We start from the raw sequence: 23,688 nt of genomic DNA on the forward strand, positions 1-23,688 counted from the left end.
AATTAGTAGTAGAAAGACTGTTGGCACATGGTGCCAGTAACAGGGAGATCAGACTCTTCCAGGAAATTATGAATGTCATTTTCCAGAACAAGTTTGTTCCCTTTAACAAGACTATATATAAACAACTGGTGGGGGTGGCAATGGGTTCACCATATGGGGGGAGCTATGCCAACTTGGTTTTAGCCAGCTGGGAACAAAAGACCATCTTTAGGAGTAAAGAATGGGCAGAGAGAATAAAAATGTATACAACGTTTCTCGAGGACATTTTTATTATGTTCAAAGGAACTGAACCTGAGGCCCTAAAATTCATTGAATATCTGAACAACAGTATAAGGTTCTTCAAGTTCACCCACACATTCCTTGAAAACACAATTGTTTATTTAGACATTGAGTTAAAGAAAAATACTGAACAACAACGTTACGTAGGTAGAATACACCGTAAATCTACCACTCCTTGACAGCATATGATGGACAGGTGGAAATAAAAGAATCTGATCAGGTGGATGAGGGATTATCTCCTAGAAAAGAGGGATTTCCTCCCACAGCTATCTGTAACTATGATGAATGGTCTTCAGAATCCATTTATATGAAACTGTCTTTTGCCAAAGAGAAAAATGGGGATTCAGACACGCTGTCAGGGTGGGTGGGGGTGGACGGTCCTTGGTTTTGGGGGGATTCTAGAATTATTTTTGAATCCTGCTTGTGATTTCTTCTTAAACGTCTGTTTATTTGCATTTTGTTGAGACAGTTTATTTTGTTTTGTTTTGTTTTTTTTTGCCCAAATTGGATGAGGGGGTTACAGAATCCCTTAGAATATTTGGAAAAGGAGGGCTGAAAAATCTTAGAGATTCCCTTTATCAGTGTATACCTTTCATCACACTTTTGATCAAGTCTGCAGGAGATGGGCCACAAAACCAAATCTGTCTCCAAAGGAGAATTTAGAATCTCATTCTAAATGTCTTCTGGGAAGTTCTGAGAATGCAGCCAGGCAAACTTCCTCAAAGCAGTTTCTGTGACCATAGCCCTGGAAGATGTATCATCTGATTTATACACACTTTGTAAACAATGAATACCAACTTGTACAATAGAAGAAACTAAATTATTAAAGCAGATTTTCTTCACACTTAGAAACTGCAGACAAAACATTTTTCACACTTTCACTTTTAATCAGAACAAACTTAAACATATGAGACTGACAATTAAAAATTTGGAAATCAAAGTTCTAGAAGCTTCCATTTTTGCCCATGCTTATTAATAATATTCCCATCCTTATCATGAAGAGTAGGATTGAAGTTAATTAAATGTTTAGTGGCAGTAGGATTAAGTAAGGCGAGAGCTGCTGGTTCAGTTTGGGAAAAGCGTATAAAAACGTATTCTAATAGTCTGTTTCATAGGTCCGCAATCATCTACATGAAGAAATATTTTTGGTAATCCAGAAAGTTATTACTCCCTCCATTAAGCTGCCACTGACTCCCTCAGTACATTATGCCCCCCCACGTCACTCTGACATGATCGTGTGCAGCCATATCATGTCTACCTGTCCTTTGATCTTTAGTGTAAAGAGCTTTAGCTCCTCCAATGTCGGTTGTTTCCTTTCCACTCCATCATATGCACCTTTCTCATGTTCTCATCTGGAATTCTTCATAGAACCGTATACAGTATTTAAAGTGTGGTACGACAGTAGTGGGTAAAGTAGAAGCATATTTACTTCTAGAGCTTGTTCCCCTTGAGGATACAACCTAACCACTGATATTTCACTCTGCATCTGATAGCTTAATATTTGCATGTTCAACATCCCAAGAATCATTTCCTGTTTTGCTGCCACCTGTTCTGCTCTCGTAGAACTAATCCTTCACATCTTTCTGCTAAGATCAAAAATTATTCCTTACCAATTCCTCAAGAGTTACTATAGCCAATACATACCTCATTCCTTCACTACTATATACTTCACCCATTTTCATTAACATTCAGATCTCCCTAATATCAAAACTTGACCTTTCCTGTAACAAAGTAGCTAGATTTGCAGCCAGTTAGTCATACAGCTCCCACCAGTACTCCGCCCTCAGATATTTAAACTGGCTTGAATTACCTCAAGTGCACCCATCTCCTCCATGCTGATAAAATGGTGTACAAATCCTCATCCTGCCCAACAACCAGCACCATTCTTAACCATTACCTCCTTAATCGATCTCTTTGCTTATCTGAGAAATACCTCCTTGAAGTCCATAAATTGAAAAAAAAAATCTATGGGTCACTGCCTACATTCCTACTTAGTAGCCTAGGCCTGGAACAGTATTCCTACAGATATTAGAGCAATGCCATGTAGTCACATATTCAAACAATCTCTAAAGAGATTTCTCCTTAACCCCTGGCTCTGTACATGTCCTACACCAGGCTGACACTACCTGCTACTCCTTTCTTGTCTTCCTTTCTCTCCCCTCTGTTCCTTGTTTTTTCCATTCTTCCTTCTCCCATTTTCCTTCTCTTTCTCTTCTTTATCCCCTTTCCTTTCCTCCCTTCTCCTATTAGCCAAAGCATCAGTTACTTCTCCGATAGCTCCCTACTTTACTCCATTTCCTAATCTCCCCCCAACTGCAGAATCGCTTTCCTTTCTCTTAGTCTTTTGCCCATATTTAAAATGCTTAATATTTTTTACCATTGGTTATTGTACTTTACTAGGTGTTCGGTATTCTATGATTGTTTAATATTCACTGAATGACTTTCTGATCTTACTTTATTTATCCTTCATGTTGATTCTACTGTTTGTTACTTTACTTCATGTGATAATATTTTGTAGTTTATTAATTGAACTATGTATGTTAGAGCTTTTCTCACCGGGCCTCCGATGAACATGGAACTTATGTTCAGTTGGACTTTCCCGGTAAATAAATGCCAAATAAATAAAGAAATGAATCTTAACCATCATATTTATGAATGTTTGGACAGCCTCTCCATCCTTTTGTTAGACCTTTGTCCCATCCTCAACATCTGAAGCTGTCTTTTTTGTCAGCAGCAAATAGGTTGATCCTGTTCTGTGTTCCCTCAGCTAAGTCTAAAACTGACGCATCTAAGAGGGCTGTACCTACTGCATTAGTGCTGAGTCTTGTGTATGATGTCATCCATTCCACCTCAGTCTTGGATTAGTGCTGCCTCTCATGTATGATGTCATCCCTTCCACCTCAGTCTTGGATTAGTGCTGCCTCTTGTGTATCATATCATCCGTTCCACCTCAGTCTTGGATTAGTCATGGCTGTTGTGTATGATGTCATCCCTTCAACCTCAGATTAGTGCAGCCTCTCGTGTATGGTGTTATCCCTTCCACCTCAGTCTGGATCCTGAACCTAATCTCCACCGTTTTTCTACCTTCCATCAATGCTGCACTGAGTACAAGGCCTTGCTGACATTCCCCTGTTAGTACCATCCAATGCTACACTGAGTAAAAGGCCTTGCTAACATCCATGCATGGCATGTCTGCTGGTATTCCCATGTTAGTACCATCTAGTGCTACACTGAGTAAAATGCCTTGCTAACATCTACGCATATCATGTCTGCTGGTATTCCCCTGCTAGTACCATCCAGTGCTGCACTGAGTAAAAGGCCTTGCTAACATCCATGCATGTCATGTCTGCTGGTATTCCCCTGTTAGTACCATCCAGTGCTGCACTGAGTAAAAGGCCTTGCTAACATCCATGCATGTCATGTCTGCTGGTATTCCCCTGTTAGTACCATCCAATGCTACACTGAGTAAAAGGCCTTGCTAACATCCATGCATGTCATGTCTGCTGGTATTTCCATGTTAATACCATCTAATGCAGCACTGAGTAAAAGGCCTTGCTAACATCCATGCATGTCATGTCTGCTGGTATTCCCCTGTTAGTACCATCTAGTGCTACACTGAGTAAAAGGTCTTGCTAACATCCATGCATATCATGTCTGCTGGTATTCCTCTGCCAGTTTCTCCTTTAACTCACTCATAGAACAGAATGTGCTTGTGGCAGTGAATCTGTGTTGATTACTGCCTGACAGTGTCTCTCTTTAGCACAGCAGGCCTTCTTTATTTATACATTCTTCAGTAACGTTCCCTGCCAGTGCTGTTAAGTGTTTTTATTTATTTATTTATTTTATTTTATTTTACATTTGTTGACCGGGCTAGTCCAACTGGACATAATATCCGTTTTCAGTAGAGGCCCGGGGAGAAAAGCTCCATTAAGGTAAATACACAACAATTTATCACGTTAGGCATAGTATTTGTCAAAATATAAGGTAGCAAAAAGAAAAAAAAAAATTTTCAAATACAAAACAAATACTGATAATAGGAAGTAAACTTATACTATATACAACTATGTTTGACTATATAAAAGATATAACAGTAACACAGGATACAGACAGAACAAACTTACTGGTAAAAAGCCCAATTCTTAGATAATAACTCTCAAAACTCCTGATAGTTTATAGAGGAGTTAAGTCAGGAGGGGTAGGGTGGAAGAGCTGGGAGAGTGTGGACATTATTTTAGTCAGGATTAGCACATGGACATATCCATTTTGTTTTGAGATGTTCTTTAATGTGTTTTTTGAAAAGAGAGGTAGAGGTTAGATTAGTTATTCCTTGAGGGAGTTGATTCCAGATTTTCCCTATTGAGTTTGCAAGTAATGAATCACCAGCTTTATTATTTGATTTAGGTAGTGATACTAGTAGTCGATTTGCAGAACGGAGTGTGGCTAGGTTTCTATATGGCATAATCATTTTTGTAAGGCTGGGGGTAGCCTCAGGGTAGTGAAGGGTCTTATGAATGATAAGTAGTTGTTGATAGAATAACTGGTTATTTAGCTCTAACCAATCTAGTTGTTTGAGATTAAGACAATGATGAGTTCTTAGGGGAGTAGCAGTAATGAATCTGGCTATGCTGTTGTAGCAGATGGAGAGTTTGGTAGTGTTACTTTTGGATAAGTTGGTATAGATGGGTGAGGCATAAAAGAGGGTGGAGATCAGGTGTGTCTGTGCAATGGTCTTTCTAGTTTCAGGGGTAAGAAAAGGTTTAATTCTGTAGAGTGTCCCTATTTTTTTGTTGACATTTTTAACAGTGGAGTTAATGTGTTCATCATAATTGAGATGGTTATCGATAGTTACACCTAGTAGTCGCGTGGTCTTGTCAGGGTGAATACAGGTTGCATTATTTGAAGAGATAGTGAAGAGTGGAGTGGGAGATTTTTGGGTAGGAGTAAAGAGGAGAAGTTTAGTTTTTTTGGGGTTAAGTAGGAGGCAGTGTTGCAAAAACCAATTTTCCACATTTTGGAAGACTGTTTGGGTCAGGGACTGGAGGGAGGAAATATTTTTTTCAGTGCAGATTAGCGTTGAGTCATCAGCATATTGAATGCAGGTGGCTTGTGGTATATTCAGATATAGGTCGTTGATAAATAAGGAAAAAAGAAGGGGACCTAGGATAGATCCTTGTGGAACACCAATATTTACTGAGAGTAGGGAAGATAGGTTGTTGTCCCAAAGGACTGCTTGTTGCCTGTTGTGGAGATAGCTCTTAAACCACTGTAAAGAGTGTGGGCTGAGAGAAAAAAGGTTTAGTTTGTCCAAAAGTATATTGTGGTTAACCATATCAAAGGCTTTAGAAAGATCTATGAATAGTGCTGAGGAGAAAAAATTATTGTTCCTATTTTTATTTATGGAGTCAGCGAAGGAAAGGAGGGCAGTTGTAGTACTGTGGAAAGGCCTAAATCCATGTTGACAGTTAGCTAGAAGTTTGTTTTGTAGAAGGTAGCTAAGCATTTGTTTGTGAATACATCTTTCCATTATCTTGGCTAATGGGGAAAGTAAGGCAATAGGGCGAAAATTTGAGAGTTCATTTGATGAGCCTCCTTTATGTAGGGGAATTATATGAGATATTTTCCATAAGGTGGGGATTGTTCCTTCAGTTATAGTCCTATTTATCAGTATAGATACTGGATATTGGATAGCTTTAGCTGCTATTTGTAGGTATTCAGATGGGAGTTGGTCTGCAGATGGGGTGCATGGTTTGAGTTTCTTAAGAAGCCTATAAATAAGGGATGTGGCAACGGGCTGGATTTGGAAGTCACTATGTGAGGGAGAAGAGATTTTTGGTAAGGTTACAGATGGTATAGGTAATGAGTTAGCTAGGGATTTAATGGCTTCTGTAAAATAGTTGTTAAAGGCATCAGGGATCTGTGTAGCATTGTTGGGGTGAAAGCCTGTAGGAGTAGGAGTCGGTGAATGTCCAGGTTTAAGAAGTTTATTAATGCTTGCCCAGAATGTTGAGGGGAATTTTGACTACCTTGTTGAAGGTGAAGATAATAATCCTTTTTATCTTTAACAGTATCTCTTTTGGTGGCATTCCTTAATTGTTTAAAAAGGAGATGATCTGATGGGCATCTACTGGCTCTCCATTTGTTCCAGATTTTATTTCTAAGGACCATTTTATCTTTTGTTTGCTTAGACAGCCATGGGGCAGGTTTGGTTCTTATTCTAGTAGTGTGATAAGGGGCATGATGGTCAAGGATTTGAAGAAAGTTTGTATTAAAGTAGGTTACTGCTTTATTAAGTTCAAGATAAGTTAGTGGTGACCAGTTACATGCTTGCAATTCTGTAAGAAAGTTATCAAGGTTAAAACACTTTTTTGAGCGGGATGTTTTTAGTTTATGAGTAAGTGGAATATTCACTTTTTGTCTTATGACATATGTAAGCATATGATCACTGATACAATCAGGAAGGGTTCCTGGGGTGTAGATGCTGGGGTGGCTATTTGTGAGTATCCAATCAAGAGTGGTTTCTTTTCTATTTTGTTTATGGGTTCTAGTAGGAGTTGTAATTAATTGTGAGAAACCATAGAGATTAATATGGTTCGTTGGGTTTTGGTTAGAGCAGGTTATCCAGTCAATGTTAAAGTCACCTAGTATTATGGTTTCCTGGGGTTGTTGGTTGGATGTTGAACTGAGTAAGTTTTCTAGGGTCTGAGTATTATTACCAGGGGGAAGGTACATACAAATTAGATAAATAGCTTTGTTATTGTTGATCTGGAGTTTGGTGGATAAGGATTCAGCTTTAGGGTCTGATAGTGAGAGTTCATTATGGAGGGAAAGTTGGAGATTATTTTTGTAGAAGATGGCTATACCACCACCTTTCCTAGTTTTGCGGTCATTTCTGAGTATGTTGTAGCCAGGGGGGGTAATTTCCTGGTCCTGAGTGGAGGGTTTTAACCATGTTTCAGTAAGACATAAGATGTCAAATGAATGCATGTTTAATAGTGCATGGATATGATGTACTTTATTATTTATGCTTCTAATATTAAGGTGAGCTATTAGAAGAGGGTTAGATGTTTTAATACAAGGTGGAGGTATAGATAGAGGATGTCTATTTGTGTTTGGATTGGTCTTAGTGTAGGGGCCAGGGTTAGGATGTATATCACCATGTAAGAGGAGGTAATGATTGTAATTGAATAAGCATTTAAGGAATTTAAGCTTTTAAAAATTTTTCTGGGTTTTCATGCCCCTTCCTTTAAAGGGTAGCACACTTGCTGTGTTCTACACCTCAGGCAGTTCTGGATTCACTGCTGATCTTCTAGTACCCAGACAGATGATTAGATCCCTGAAGACCCTTAAAGAAAGCCCAGCTGATCCTTATGTTTTACTTTCCTTGTGGGCAGACATTTCCTGCTGTACTTTCTCCCCATGTACACTGGTATCTCTCCAGTGCTTTACAGATTCTTCCTTACCTCCCTCCCAGCATAGCACCCTTATGTTGCTTTTCTTGAAGCAAAATATCATTCAGGACTAGTGTTTTTTCCCAACTGTCTAGTTTGATTATTCCATGTTATCTTATCTTTTGTTCAGTCTGACCAGTTGTCTTCTTCCAGTCCTTCTTCTGCTGTCTTCTTACAAGATGAAACTTTTTTTATCCCATCTTCCTTGCCCCTTTCAAACTGTGCCCTTGCAAACCACACCCACCTTTTTATTGCCCTTCTGCTTGATTTTTGTACTGTGCCACCTTCCACCCATTCTTTTCCACTTGCCCTCATCACTGGTCTCATATTTCTGAGTATCCATATTAACCTTTTCCTCAAACCTATGTCTATATCCTTCAGCATTTCATCTAGATATACACTGCCATGGTCACTGCTGATTAATGATTCCTTTGCTTGGATTTTCTATCCCCACCCCTACACCATGATTAAGGGTTGACAATTGCAAGGTCGAAGCTTGAAATGAACCAGTCTGAACTGAAAACTCCGATGGCTGGAATACCAAAGACCAGCAATATTGAAGTCCAACTTTGCCCCCTTCTGGAACAATGTTAATGCTTTTTACTGGGTCCTGAGCAGCAGAGTGTTTCTGGATTCAATATGGGATATCTTCGGCCTTGTTTTGGCTGTATGTATTGGTGATTTTGTTAGCTAAGCTTCTAAGCTTCAACCTTGTAATGGCAAACTATGGTTAAGACCACCATCTAAAAGTGTTATCATTTCTGTTATAGTCCACTAGCAGTTGCCTGAAACTGTCATAATCTAAGGTCTCCATCAATTACTCCAGTCTACCTATAGCAGATTTAGGCCCTTCATGAATAAAAGATTCCTTTTGTTTTCCACCAGTTTCTTATCCTTTCTCCTTGAGGTTTCTGGGGTGTGATTATTTTGTTTTCTGCCAGTCTGTTATCCTTTCACCTTGAGGATTCTGAGGTGTGATTATTTGTTTTCTGCCAGTCTCTTATCCTTTCTCCTTGAGGTTTCTGGTGTGTGATTATTTTGTTTTCCTCCAGCCTCTTATCCTTTCTCCTTGAGGTTTCTGGGGTGTGATTATTTTGTTTTCCGCCAGTCTCTCATCCTTTCACCTTGAGGTTTCTGGGGTGTGATTATTTTGTTTTCCGCCAGTCTCTTATCCTTTCACCTTGAGGTTTCAGGAGCATGGCTATTTGTTTTTTCTCTAGTCTCTTATCCTTTCTCCTTGAGGTTTCTGGAGCATGGTTATTTGTTTTATCTCTAGTCTCTTATCCTTTCACCTTGAGGTTTCAGGAGCATGGTTATTTGTTTTTTCTCTAGTCTCTTATCCTTTCACCTTGAGGTTTCAGGAGCATGGTTATTTGTTTTTTCTCTAGTCTCTTATCCTTTCACCTTGAGGTTTCAGGAGCATGGTTATTTGTTTTTTCTCTAGTCTCTTATCCTTTCACCTTGAGGTTTCTGGGTGTGATTATTTTGTCTTCTGCCAGTCTCTTATCCTTTCTCCTTGAGGTTTCTGGGGTGTGATTATTTTGTTTTGCTCCAGTCTCTTATCCTTTCACCTTGAGGTTTCAGGAGCATGGTTATTTGTTTCTTTCTCTAGTCTCTTATCCTTTCACCTTGAGGTTTCAGGAGGATGGTTATTTGTTTTTTCTCTAGTCTCTTATCCTTTCACATTGAGGTTTCAGGAGCATGGTTATTTGTTTTTTCTCTAGTCTCTTATCCTTTCACCTTGAGGTTTCAGGAGCATGGTTATTTGTTTTATCTCTAGTCTCTTATCCTTTCACCTTGAGGTTTCAGGAGCATGGTTATTTGTTTTTTCTCTAGTCTCTTATCCTTTCACCTTGAGGTTTCAGGAGCATGGTTATTTGTTTTTTCTCCAGTCTCTTATCCTTTCACCTTGAGGTTTCCAGGGTATGATTACACTGTCTCAATCCATCAGTACTCTTCCCCCTATTGTAAACATGTCTGCTTAGATTAGTTTCTGGCCATGGTCTCCCCCTTTCCTTCTTCACACAATGGTGTGCCGTCTCCTCTCTGACCTGTCCTTGTGTGGTTCATTGCTCGCCTCCATCCTTCCGTCTCTGTCATTGCTAAATAAACTATACCCAGGCACATGTTGTCCAGCCCCTTTTGTTGTTGGCCTTTGTTTCTGTTGACACTAGCAATGTCCAGCCATCCCTCCTGCATGCTTACTTGCATTTTCTCATCTTCCTTCCCCAAATCCTTTCAATGCACAGTAGTACTACTATCCAGCCAAGACCTAAGCCACCCCTGTATGTTCCTGTACAATGCAACATGTCTGTTTTTTCCTTTCTCCTCTGTACTGTATGAATATTAAACATCTGTAACACTTTCCCTCTTCCATTTTAGTTTAAAGGTGCAATCACTGGCCTGCACCTTTCTAATGAAACCATAAGGATTGCTCCTCATTCTGGGTAATGCAGAGATAGTTCAGCCTCCTGTCCCAGCATTTAGTCACTGTGACAGCTTTGCTTTATTTCCCCCCATCTGTCCTTCCTCGGCATGCTAGCTGCAGGCAAAGGTATCTCATATGAGAATGTTATTTGTTCTGCGATGACCCTTCACATGTCTACCTTAGGAAGTAGGGTAACTACAGTCCCCTGTCCTGAGATCTCTCTGACACTTTCTTAACCCTTTCTACCAACTCATTTGTTTTTCAGAAAGCTTGTTGTTGCAAGATTGCATTCATCCTTCCTTGTTAGTGACCACTTTGGTCACCTTCTCCAACATTTTGCCATGTCTAAACCACAAGGCCAGTTTCACTGTAACCTGGTGTTTCCAGACTCCCTTCCCAAGACTGTCAAACTGCTTGATGACCAAGTTGCCTCCTAACAAAACCATTTTTCCTGTTACCACACTGACTTGTCATTGTATTTATGTCCTGCCTTCTGCCACATCTGTCTGCATTGTTTCTCCTCATAGTTCCAACTTCTAACCCTCTTCTATTTCTGTATTTGTTTACCACCTTGTGTTACTCTTGATGCCTTTCCCATCTTTTCTTTACATCTCCTGCAAACCCTGTCCACTATTGCGTTCTTTTGACCATATGTTCCTTGCATCTGGCTGCATCCCTTCCTGTTTCTCTCCTATTCTTATTATGATGACTTCCATATAACCACCTCTGGCTCTGTCTCCCCTTCATCACCTGTCACTCTGTTTTATGGCTATATATTCCACTTTGTCCTTACTGATGTCCTCTTTGTCTGTTCACTTCTCCAATCATTGCTTATGTCTTCTGACATTCTCTCATCATATCTTCCTCCTTCTCTCAGCCACACTCTGCCTATCCTCACTTTCCAAATTGTCACTTAGTACAGAGATCAAGGCTCTGAGCTGTTTAGCTGTTTCCTGAGGTAGAGGGTTTGACCCCATTAGCTTCCATTTGACTACTATGTGACTCTGATGCAAAAGTGAGCACAATCTTATTCAGTAGGCTGGAATGAACAAGAATATGGGTTGGTAGATCAAAGCGCCAACACCTGCCTCAGAGGAAGTATGTGGTGCTGTTGTAGTCAGTTCATTTGCCATATAGCCAGGTTATATGTTTGTTATAGCATGCTTAACCAGCTTCATCACCAGTGTTCCATCTCTGAAGCTCTTCATGATTGCCCTCTCAGTGCCTGAGATCACTGACATATCTGTAACAATGACAAGAGCTTCACTCTGTAGACAGAGGTTTCTGATAAACAACAAACACTTACTGCATGACTGAAATTCTATAGTGGTATGATTGCTGAAATGAGAAACTCCTAACTCATAGTCTTACTTGGGCATCTGCCAAATAGTAGAATGTACCCCTGCCAATAAAATACCACTTCTATGAAGGTATACTGATTTTGGAGTTTGTGAGTGTGTATTTAAAGGAAGTGACAGATGCCTACCTCAGTATTTCAATTTTTATTTATTTTTTTAATTTGGAATTTTGAGTTTGAGGTTATGTAATTCATAGGTTCACAGGTTCATAGGTTCGTACTAGGCTATCTGCCCTAGGGCATTTATAAGCCTAGCCAGAGTGTGTGTGGCTTTCACCACCCCTTAGGATGAGAATACTACGCCCTTTTTGGGTTTAGTTTACTGTGCCTCTGTCTAGTAGTGACACAGAGATGACCCCCGGGGTAAACCTACGATCTCCCATCCATTCGTCGAGATTTCTCTTGAATACAGTCAGTGAGGGGCTTTGCCTAACATGGACTGGGATTCTGTTCCAGAGTGTAGGGAGCCTTTGGGTTATGAATCTGTCCCTCCAGCACGTCCTATTTATTTCTGTGTTGAGGTTTAAGTCTCTTGTTCTCGTGGCTCTGATGGATTTGGATTTTCTGAGGTGGAGCATGTCCATTAATTCCGGATTGGACATGGCCTTGTACGTCAGGCACAGATCACCTCTGAGTAGGCGGTATGCGACTGAATAGAGCTGGAGTTTTTTCAGTCGGGCAGCATATGACATATGTTTAAGACCCTTTATCCTCTTGGTGAGGAACTTTTGGGGTCTTTCCAACTGCTGCAGGTGTCGGGTGAGATACATCCCAAATGGGGCATTGTACTCAATCATTGGCCTGATAAGAGAAGAGTACAGGGGCACAATGACCTCTCTTGTTCTAGATGTGAAACCCTTCATGATAAGGTGGGCAATATAGAAGGTCTTCCTAACAACTTTGGCAATGTGAGTGTCAAATGAGAGGTTACTGTCAACCTGGGTCCCTAGGTCCCTAGGTCCCTGATTACCTCTTCCGTACTTAATGGATTACCACCTATGTGGTAATTTGTCGGTACCTTGTTTTTTCCAAAGGGTATGACTATACATTTTTTGGCGTTCAGCTTAAGGCCATGGCTCTGGCACCAATTATCCGTTTCTATGAGGCCTCTCTGAAGGATGTTTGTGTCCGCTGGAGTATCAATTATGGCGCCCAGATTGCAGTCATCTGCGAACTTTGTCAGCCACAATCCTCCTATGTTTGCCTGTACCTCGGAAAAATAAATGCCGAACAAGAGGGGTCCCAGGACTGAGCCCTGTGGGACACCGCTTGTGACTGGCTTAGAGTCTGGCATAGCTCCAGCAACTCTGACCCTGTGGGTTTTGTCCTTGAGCCAGTTTGCAACCCATCTTGTGACATATGGGTTTACATTTAAGCTGGTGAGTTTGTCTATGATGCCCGAGTGGGGTATTGTGTCAAAGGCTTTTGCAAGGTCAAGGTAGACTGTGTGAACTGCCTTACCCTCATCAATGGCCTTAGTGACTATTTCAAAAAAGTCGACCAAGTTCAAAAGGCAGGATCTGCCCTTGACAAAGCCAAATTGGGTAGGATCCAATGTCTGTAGGTCCCCAATGTCTTTGTTTATGAGTTCCATAATGATCCTCACCATAGCTTTGCAGACCAGGCTCGTCAAGCTTATGGGCCGGTAATTTCCAGGGTCCGTAGAAGCACCGCCTTTGTGAAGTGGGACCACTGTTGCCATATGCCACTCTTTGGGTACGTATCCTGTAGTAAGGCTAAGATTAAACAGCAGCCTTATGTGTGGGTTTAGTTCCTCTTGGAGTTCATGTAGCACACAGCCCGGGACACCATCCGTTCCCATTGATGCTGTGTTTTTAGCTTTAGAGAGGGCGGCTCTCACCTGGGCATCTGAGATGTTAGGGAGGCTACACTCTGCTGGGATAGTTATTTCTCCTTTTGGGGAGAAATTTGCACTGAACCTGTCTGCCAGAATGTTGGCAATGTCAGTGGGTTCAGTGTATTTTGTGTTATTTTGGACTAACTCTGAGCATATCTGGGAGTTTCCACCCAGGTTTCTAACATAGCTAAAGAAGGCCTTGTGATTGTCTTTTGTGTCTTTTGCGATTTTTCTCTCAAAGTTGGCCTTGGATGATTTTATGAGTGATCGTAGTTTTTTGCTAGTACTGATCAGAGATGCCTTCCCTTTTAGGGATTTTGCTCTGTCATGTAGTAACTTCCTCCTCCTGTTGTAAAGTTTGTTTATGGCTGGGGTCCACCAGACCGGGCGCCTGCCTTTGGGGGAATGGATCTTGGTTTTATTTGGGATTGCATGATCCATGCATTCTTGAAGGTGCCCATAGAAGGCATTTGCAAAGGATTCAGCAGTGTGGGTTGTGGTTTCCACTGGCCCAGGGGCCTTGAAGGATACCACTTCAGTCTTAAGAAGTGTGAAGTTTGCTTTTGAGAAGTTCTTCACTGTGTCTTTTGTGCAGGGGGTGGGGGCGGGATGTGGATTTCCAGTGAGATTAATTTATGGTCTTATCTTACCAAAGAGGGATATACTTCCGGTGTGGAGCATTTTGTCCCCATGTTTGTGATGATCAGGTCTAGTATATTGTCTCCTCTTGTGGGAATGGTGACTAGTTGTTCCATTGCATTTGAGTTTATGAATTCTAGGAACCTTTGGGCTAGGGTGTTGGGGCTTGAGTAATGTTCCCAGTCTATGTTTGGGTAGTTGAAGTCTCCCAAAATGATGGTATTTGGAGAGACATTCATACTCTCCAGTGTCTTCAGGAAGGCTGTGGGGTTCCTGAGTTTGAGAGGGTGGTCTGTAGCATGCTACAAACTGTAAGGCAGTTTTGCCTATGGTTAGTTGCACCTGGATAGTCTCCGATGCTTCAGGCGTTGCCACTAACCTGGAGGTGTGGGTATCTTTGATGAAAATGGATACTCCCCTCCTTTTGTGGTTCGGTCCAAGTTTTGGGGCTGGAAAGCATGATATGAGGTAAAACCTGATAGTGCTGGGGTGCTCTCAGGAGCCTTGAACCAGGTTTCAGTCACTGCACAGACTTCAATGTTCTCCATAGTGAGGAGGGCTTCGAGGGCATGCATCTTGAGGTTTAGACTTCTGGCATTGAGCAGCATTACCCTTAGTTTTTTCCACTTGTGCTTTCTAGGGAGGTAGGTTTGTCATTTGAGCCTTGCCTAAAAAGGCACTATGGGGTGGCAAGAGCCTTGGCCAATATCCGAAGCCCAGGGTGACAGGTGCAAGCCATCCTCATGAAGCAGCGTGGCTTGTCAAGCATGTCATCCCAAGCAGACAGACATTGGATCCCCTTAGAATGACACAAGTAATTAAGCCAATTGTTAAAACTGATCATTTTGTCTTTGTACTGTGGCATCATTCTTGGTGAGGGTAAGATGCTGCTCAGGGTCAGGGTCATACCGGCCTGGGCTACATAATCAGAGAGCTCCTCTATGTCTCTTTTCATGTAGTCCAGGGAGGTACGTCTTAGGTCGTTCACACCGGCATGTACAATGACTGAGTCATATTTGTACTTGCTGTGGAGTGACCTGAGTGCTTGTGTTATGTGGCGGATTCTAGCTCCCGACAGGCAGCTTACTGTGACCTTTTCCTTGTTCAGTCTGGTGAGCGGGACGTCAGTGTGTCTGACTATGGAGTCACCTATTACAAGTGTGTCTGGCATGTTGTTTGGCCTTAAGGGCTGTGACTGTTTTTGCTCACTGACTTTGTGAACTATGTGGTGCATGTGCTATGTCTTGAGGTGGTGGTTGCTTGGGTGTCTGCTTTGGAGGCCTCTGTTGTTTTGGTAGACTTTTAATCAGCGCCTCAGAGTATGTTTTTGTGTGTTTATGTGTTTGGTTTGCAGTTGTGATAGTTCTATGTGAGACTGGGTTTGTGGTGTGCGTGGTTACCTTCTCCTCCTGACTGGTCTTGCCAGTACTGAATTGAGAGAGCTCAGCCTCCAGTTTGGCTATATAGTTGCATCTCTCGCATATATTTGTATTTGTTGGGAGGAGGAGAGGGTTGTCTGTGTACATGAGGCAATTGTAACATTGCCTCAAGATTCCCAGATTCACCAGCTGAACAGGAGAGGATGCCAGCAACTGACCCTTCGACATGCTAGAAATAGTGAAAAAGATTGCTGTGTAACTGAGTCAGAAAGGACCTATAGGGAAATGGGTACTCAACAGAATTTAGGTGAATGAAGTACTTTCTTTTGTTTAAGAGTGCTTTACCTGTGTAAAAAATGCTTTAGGAGCAAGTGCTGAGCTTTTCAGATAGAGAATAGGCTGTTTAGATTGCAAGTAAAACAGTTCTAAGGGAAAAATTGAAGAGCAGACTTGGCGGAGCCAGAAAAAGTTTAACCTTGTTTAACCGGCACTGCGCTATGCGCGATCGCATAAAGCCATGCAAACGTGGATTTTAAGCAGTGAACTACAAAAGAGCTAGGAATGGTCCCAAACAACCAATTACTACAGCTTCTTGTGCTGAGGTCACTTCCCCAAGGACAGGTAGGCTGCTCAAGGCTCCCCACTCCCACTGGTGAGCAAAGAAACTTCCTTCTATCCAAGTAAGGTAATGGACAACACAGGAACTACACCACAGCCCAGAATACAGCAATGCCTGTATACTGGTCTAAACTAGTCGAGAAAGGCGGGAAAACAAGGATTATTTTTTTTTTTTTTTTGTAGAAACACACAGAAAATGCAGAGACAGTGATAAATTAGTTACACAGGCTAGCACACTTTAGTGGGCAGCCTCCACAGTTAAATTAAACAACAAACAAGCAAACTTTCGATTAAATTCGACTAAATGTAACTTTAAGTGCAGATTTTAAAATAAATGCAGTAATCAGTAAAAAAACAGTTCAGGCTAGTTCAAAGTAAGCAACAGAAGCTATTTCCAGTGAAAAAAAGCAAAGATACTTAAATCCAGAAGGTAGTCGCTTTTTCGAGTTCCTTGCTGCTAGGACCACTCTGTAAACCCATGTGGAGCTTGTCTGAGCAGTATAGCCAGAAAAAAACCCCAATGGCGGATTTTAAGCAGTGAACTACAAAAGAGCTAGGAATGGTCCCAAACAACCAATTACTACAGCTTCTTGTGCTGAGGTCACTTCCCCCAAGGACAGGTAGGCTGCAAAAGGCTCCCCACTCCCACTGGTGAGCAAAGAAACTTCCTTCTATCCAAGTAAGGTAATGGACAACACAGGAACTACACCACAGCCCAGAATACAGCAATGCCTGTATACTGGTCTAAACTAGTCGAGAAAGGCGGGAAAACAAGGATTTTTTTTTGTTTTTTTGTTTTTTTTGTAGAAACACACAGAAAATGCAGCGACAGTGATAAATTAGTTACACAGGCTAGCACACTTTAGTGGGCAGCCTCCACAGTTAAATTAAACAACAAACAAGCAAACTTTCGATTAAATTCGACTAAATGTAACTTTAAGTGCAGATTTTAAAATAAATGCAGTAATCAGTAAAAAAACAGTTCAGGCTAGTTCAAAGTAAGCAACAGAAGCTATTTCCAGTGAAAAAAAAGCAAAGATACTTAAATCCAGAAGGTAGTCGCTTTTTCGAGTTCCTTGCTGCTAGGACCACTCTGTAAACCCACGTGGAGCTTGTCTGAGCAGTATAGCCAGAAAATAACGCCCAGAGGCGGATTTTAAGCAGTGAACTACAAAAGAGCTAGGAATGGTCCCAAACAACCAATTACTACAGCTTCTTGTGCTGAGGTCACTTCCCCCAAGGACAGGTAGGCTGCTCAAGGCTCCCCACTCCCACTGGTGAGCAAAAAACTTCCTTCTATCCAAGTAAGGTAATGGACAACACAGGAACTACACCACAGCCCAGAATACAGCAATGCCTGTATACTGGTCTAAACTAGTCGAGAAAGGCGGGAAAACAAGGATTATTTTTTTGTTTTTTTTTTTGTAGAAACACACAGAAAATGCAGCGACAGTGATAAATTAGTTACACAGGCTAGCACACTTTAGTGGGCAGCCTCCACAGTTAAATTAAACAACAAACAAGCAAACTTTCGATTAAATTCGACTAAATGTAACTTTAAGTGCAGATTTTAAAATAAATGCAGTAATCAGTAAAAAACAGTTTAGGCTAGTTCAAAGTAAGCAACAGAAGCTATTTCCAGTGAAAAAAAAGCAAAGATACTGCAAAGAAAATGTTCACCTTTAATCAGCTATTATGTAACCTCAGCACATTTTGTTTTAGATAAAAAAGCAAATGTTTCCTAAGTATATCTGTGGAACAGACTGTATCTAGGTGTTGCAGAGATCAAGGCTGTAGCTGTAGCTAGAGATTTCAGATATGTGCATTAGGCTTCCTTGCTGTTAACTACTCTGCCCTCCTCTGATATGAACATGCATCCTTTGCTGACAGTATATTCTAAATGTTATTAAAATGGGACATCCATATCAACTTTCTTATACTGTTGTCGATATATTTGATAGCTAGTAGTAAATATCTCATTATATATATATATATATGTATATGTATTATTTCCCTGCCCGGTTATAAGCTTTTTATATAATTTTACTTTGTTTTCTAATCCAATATAATGTGTTGTTATACTATAGGCTCCATGCAGTATATCTAATTAAAGCACTGAAAAATATCAGGTTTAGATGCAGAAATACAGTTGTACTTTGTTGATGAAAGTAACTGTATTTTAACATTAGATAGCTGAGCACGAGTGCTGTGGAGCTGAGATGTGTAGAATTATTCTCCTTGACATGTAATCTGTCTACCATAGCTTACGTAGTATATTGGCTTATAGGTTTATAGGTAATTACTAAGCTGTTGATCTCTGAGGACCTTTAGAAGCCTAGATATTCATTCCCATTAAATGTTTAGCCCTTGTAATTTAAGTACTAATAACCCAGAACCTGCAAAACATTTACATGTTATCCCTCTCCTTAAGGGACAAGGGTAGTAAACCAGGGATGAATTTACAGTTTCCTGTCTGTCTAGGTTGCATTTGAATAGATTAAGGGAAATACTTAGTTTTATGTGGAGAGGAAGACAATTCCAAAGAAGCTGTATTCTCTGTAATAAATACCTCTCCATCTGATGTATTCTATTTAAGTTGTCGAAGAGGTTAAAATCTCTTGAGCAGGTTGTTATCCCACAAGTGGACTTATGGATATACAGTTGATTTGAAAGAATAGGGTCTGTTGAGGCTCTATATGTGAGGCAGAGATGACCTCTCAGTAGCCTATATGATACCAAGATGAGGGCTAAGGCTTTGAGAAGGTCATTGTAGTTTTAGGATCTAGGCCATTGATTTTCTTGGTGAGAAAGAGTTGTGGTTGTTTAAGTTGTGTTAAGTGTTTGGATGGGTACACACCAAAAGGAGACATTATACTTGGTGATCGGCTTAATAAGTGCCAAATAAAGTGGAATGATCACATTCTTGGATCCAGACACCATACCCATACTAATAACATGGATATGTGGCGATCACACAACAGTTTATTATTCACATAGGTTCCAAGGTTCCCAACTACCGGATTGATTTTCAGAGCTGTGTTGTCAATGTGATAGCTTCAGGGTACACCATGCTTGCTGAAGGAGACTATTATACATTTTTGAAATTTAGTTTTAGTCCATACTTATAATACCAGCTATTTGTTTGGTAAAGGCCATCTCTGAGGATTTTGATGTTCTCTGGAGAGTTTATGATGGCACTACTTTGCAGTCATCTGCAAAGTTGGTCAGCCATAAACCCTTCACATTAGCTTTGACGTCAGAGACATAAATTCCAAAGAGGAGTGGGCCAAGGACAGAACCGTGGGGGAAACCACTAGTAACAGGTCTTTTGGAGGAAGTACATCAGCCTTCCATTATTATTCCTGGGTCCTATTTATGAGCCGCTTTGCTATCCAATGAGTTACATAAGGATTAAAATTTATCTGGGAGAGTTTATCAACAACAACTGGATGTGGGGTGTTGTCAAATGCTTTTGTGAAGTGTTATGCCTGGTTAACATTAAAAGACATTTAACCATTCAGACATTCAGAGGCTAAACTTGTATCTAGTAAAAGTTATGAAATGAAAGAAAGTAAGGCCATGTACATTTAAAAATCTGAATACACAAAGAATTCTGAGAATACCTTAGTTCACTGAGTGATCCATCTGTTTCTTCCTTTGTAAAATTCTGCATGTGTGCTTTGGACTGATAGTATTATGCTCATATTTATGTCTGAAAAATTTTGGCTACCTGTTGAATTTTTGTGTTTTTAACAGGGGTTTGTAGCAGCGGTGTCGCCCTTTAATTTTACTGCCATTGGTGGCAACTTGGCTGGAGCACCTGCATTGATGGTAAGTATCTGGGGTGTATGTTATTGATTAAACTTTTTGGTTTTCTTTTTGGCCTCAGAATGATTGTTGATTCAAGTAATCATTGTGAGAATGAAGAATGTATGTAAAACACATAGAAAGAATGCTATTATGTTACCCTTCAGGAAGTGCATGTAATCCTTAATAATGCAATGTATGTCTGTGGCAGTTTGCATGACAATGTGAATCAACATTTCTTACCTTCTACAAGATAATTGTGAGAGCATGTTTTGTGATCATAAGTAAAAATAACTTCAGTGCAGAAGTGTGTGTGTGTGTGTGTGTGTGTGTGTGTGTGTGTGTGTGTGTGTGTGTGTGTGTGTCTGTGTGTGTTTTCTTTCCATCTTTGGTACTTCTGCTTCACTCAGTGGTTGACACTCATTTTCTGAATTTTGTGTTGAAGGTGCATTATCAAAGTTCTGTTAATGTTATCTCTTTGTTGTGCAGGGCGGGGTAGTGCTGTGGAAACCAAGTGACACTGCTATACTCTCCGGCTATGCTGTGTACCAGATACTTCTGGAAGCTGGTCTTCCACCCAATGTTATCCAGTTTGTACCAGCAGATGGACCAGTTTTTGGAGATACAGTGACATCTTCCGAACACTTGGCAGGAATCAATTTTACTGGCAGTGTGCAGTAAGTCTCCTGTGTTAGTGTATATTTCTTTTTATGTAAAATTCCATTTTACTAATATCTGATTATGCAGTGTTTTTTTTTAATTTTTACATGACAATGTTATGTATATAGTTGCGTGAAAGAATAGATAAGCAATGTATTCTAGATGGTAAAAATGCTTCACTAATGGGTGAAAATGTATTAATGTGTAAAGCAGAATGGTTTTGAATTCACTGACTTGCCTTCAATTGTGAAAGTTTCTTGGGTCAAAGAAGACAGTCTGGGTTTTAACCTGCTCACTTAAGACCCTTTATTATACCTCAGCAAATTATCTTGTGGTATTATGATGTAATGGTTTAATTTAGCCCACTACAGTCCTGTGGGCAACTCTGAAACAATCCACAATACATAAAATAGTTGAATACATATATATGTATGTATATATGTATATTTATTTATTTTATTTTTCATTTGTTGACCGGGATAGTCCGACTGGATACATGTCCATTTTCAGCCGAAGCCCGGGGAGAAAAGCTTCAAGATAATAATATACAATGAACATTTAGTAAATGCTAGTTTTAAGCAGACTACAGTCATAAGCAATACCAGCATTTAGCACATATATGACTAACTTATTATAAAACACTTTGCAAAACATAACATTGTTTTCAAAGTTAAACATACATAACATTACATTCAGGTTTAAGACACACTGAGCAGCAGTGTATATTTGGTTCCCCTTTATAATCGCGAAATACTGAAATCTCGAATTTCAGTATTTCGCGACCATAAAGGCGATTTTTTTAAATGTTGAAAGTGCATAATCCTGAATTCGAATATTTCAAATTTGCGGTTATGGCTTTACGTTACGTGATGTGCACTCTTTGGTTTGGAAGTTGTTTGGTGTAGTGTATGGATTTACGTCGAATCTAAGGTAAGTGAGCATTTTGTAAGGGTTTTAGGTGGGAGTTTGAGTGTATGTGAGATTGTAAGTTGTATGTGTGGGTTAGGGTAGGAAGGTGAACGTATGACTGTGTAATTGTTGGATATGTTGGTGTTTGTGTGGTGTGTGTGTGTGTGTGTGTGTGTGTGTGTGTATTTGTGGAATGTCTGGGTGTGAGTGTACTGTCTTTTACTGTTTGTGCGATCTCGGAGTTAGTAAATATAAGTAGGGGGGTGTGGAGGGTGCAGGAGGGCTTGCCCCCCTGCTTATGTGAAGTGTAGGTATGTGGATGTGTGGTGTTATGTTTTTGTGTGTTTATTTGTTTTTAGTGTGGGTGTTGTGGTTTATGTGTGGTGTATGCTGTGTTTGTGATTTGTAGTTTCAGGATTGTGAAGATTCGGTATCTGAAGGTTTCGCCTTTATGGTTGCGAAATACTGAAATTCGAGATTTCAGTATTTCGCAATTATAAAGGGGATACATACATATATATAATGTGTGTGTGTGTATATATATATATATATATATATATATATATATATATATATATCTATATATAGGTTCATAGGTTGGTACAAGCCTAGCCATAACAATTCCCTGGCTATTTCTTCCCACAATATTTACTTCCCTGGACCACTGTGTAGCAGGGTGACTGACATGATCCCCGGGGTAAATTTCCTATCTCCCATCCAGTCGTCAAGGTTCCTTTTTAAGAGGGCCAAGGAGGCGCTCTGCTTGAGATGTATAGGCAGTCTGTTCCAGAGTATGGGGAGTCTCTGAGTCAGGAACCTATCCCTCCAGCATGTTTTCTTTATTGTGATGACAAAATGTAGGTCCCTGGAGCATGTGGCTCTGATGGATCAGGATTTCTTTAAGTGTAGCATGTCCAACAGCTCTGGGTTTGACATGGCCTTGCATGTTAAGTAGAGATCGCCTCTGAGTAGATGATATGCGACAGAGTATAGCTGGAGTTTTTTTAGTTGGTCAGCATAAAGCATCTGCTTCAGGCCTGTGATTCTTTTAGTGAGGTGTTTCTGCGGCCTTTCCAGTTGTTGCAGATGTCTTGTGAGGTACATACCAAAAGTGGCATTGTACTCTATGATGTGTCTAATGAGGGATGAGTACAGTGGGACAATGACTTCCTTTTTTCTTGATGAAAAGCCCTTAGTGATGACGTGTGCCACATAGAAGGATTTTCTGACTGTTGTGGTGATGTGGTTATCGAAGGTGAGACCACCATCCACCTGTGTTCCTAAGTCTCTTATCACACTTTCAGTGTTTAGTGTACTGCCACCTATATGGTAATTCATGGGTACATGTTTTTTCCCAAAGGGGATAACTATGCACGTCTTGGCATTGAGCTTGAGCCCGTGGCTCTGGCACCAAGCATCCGTTTCTGTAAGGCCCTTTTGTAGAATATCCACATCGTTTGGAGATTCAGTAATGCCTCCCAGTTTGCAGCTATCTCTGTACTTTGTTAGCCAGAGTCCCTCAGTGTTGGCCTGTACTTCAGAGAAATAGATGCCTAGCAAGAGCAGTCCCAGGACTGAACCCTGAGGTACTCCACTTGTCTGGAGCTGGATTTGGAGTCAGCTACTTTTACAGTGTGGGTTTTGTCAGTAAGCCAGTTGGCAACCCATCGAGTGACGTAGGGATTTATGCCCAGCTTAGTAAGTTTATCAATGATTCCAGAGTGGGGGATGGTGTTGAAAATCTTGGCGAGGTCCAGATAGGCTGTGTGGACTGCCTTGTCCTCATCCACGGCTCTGGAAACTGATTCATAGAACTCATTCAGGTTCAGGAGACACAATTGGCCCTTCACAAACCCAAACTGGGTGGGGTCCAGTGTTTGAAGCTTGCCACTGCATCTTACATGAGCTCAAAGATGAACTAACCCCTCACCTAAACACACTGTTCAAACTCAGCCTCTCCATAGGCTACATGCCCATTGAGTGGTGCACAGCAACGGTTATTCCACTCCACAAAGGTGGAGCCACAACAGACCCCGGGAACTATCGTTCTATAAGCCTGACTAGCTTGGTCTGCAAGGCTATGGAGCACATCATCATGGATCTCATTAACAGAGACATTGGGAACCTCCAAACACTGCACCCTACCCACTTCAGCTTTGTTAAGGGCAGATCACGCCTCCTAAACCTGGTGGACTTTTTTGAGACAGATACCAAGGCTATAGATGAGGGAAAAGTGGTTCACACAGCCTACCTAGACCTCGCAAATGCCTTTGACACCATTCCCCATTCAGGTATTATAGACAAGC

General features: G+C 40.8%; 1 protein-coding gene across 2 annotated transcripts in view; it reads left to right on the forward strand.

Moving 5' to 3' along the window:
- Window positions 1–23,688, forward strand: part of ALDH4A1 (aldehyde dehydrogenase 4 family member A1) — a 677,659-nt gene that overhangs the window by 347,163 nt on the left and 306,808 nt on the right. For both annotated transcript variants that reach the window (XM_044063053.1, XM_044063052.1), the window contains exons 7-8: window positions 19,763–19,837; window positions 20,303–20,490. In XM_044063053.1, the coding sequence (XP_043918988.1) occupies window positions 19,763–19,837; window positions 20,303–20,490 (263 nt within the window). The remainder of the gene's footprint in view (window positions 1–19,762; window positions 19,838–20,302; window positions 20,491–23,688) is intronic.

The sequence above is a fragment of the Protopterus annectens genome, chromosome 2.part1 (assembly GCF_019279795.1).
Source record: "Protopterus annectens isolate FY-2018-M chromosome 2.part1, PAN1.0, whole genome shotgun sequence".
In the NCBI taxonomy this organism is placed as follows: domain Eukaryota; kingdom Metazoa; phylum Chordata; order Ceratodontiformes; family Protopteridae; genus Protopterus; species Protopterus annectens.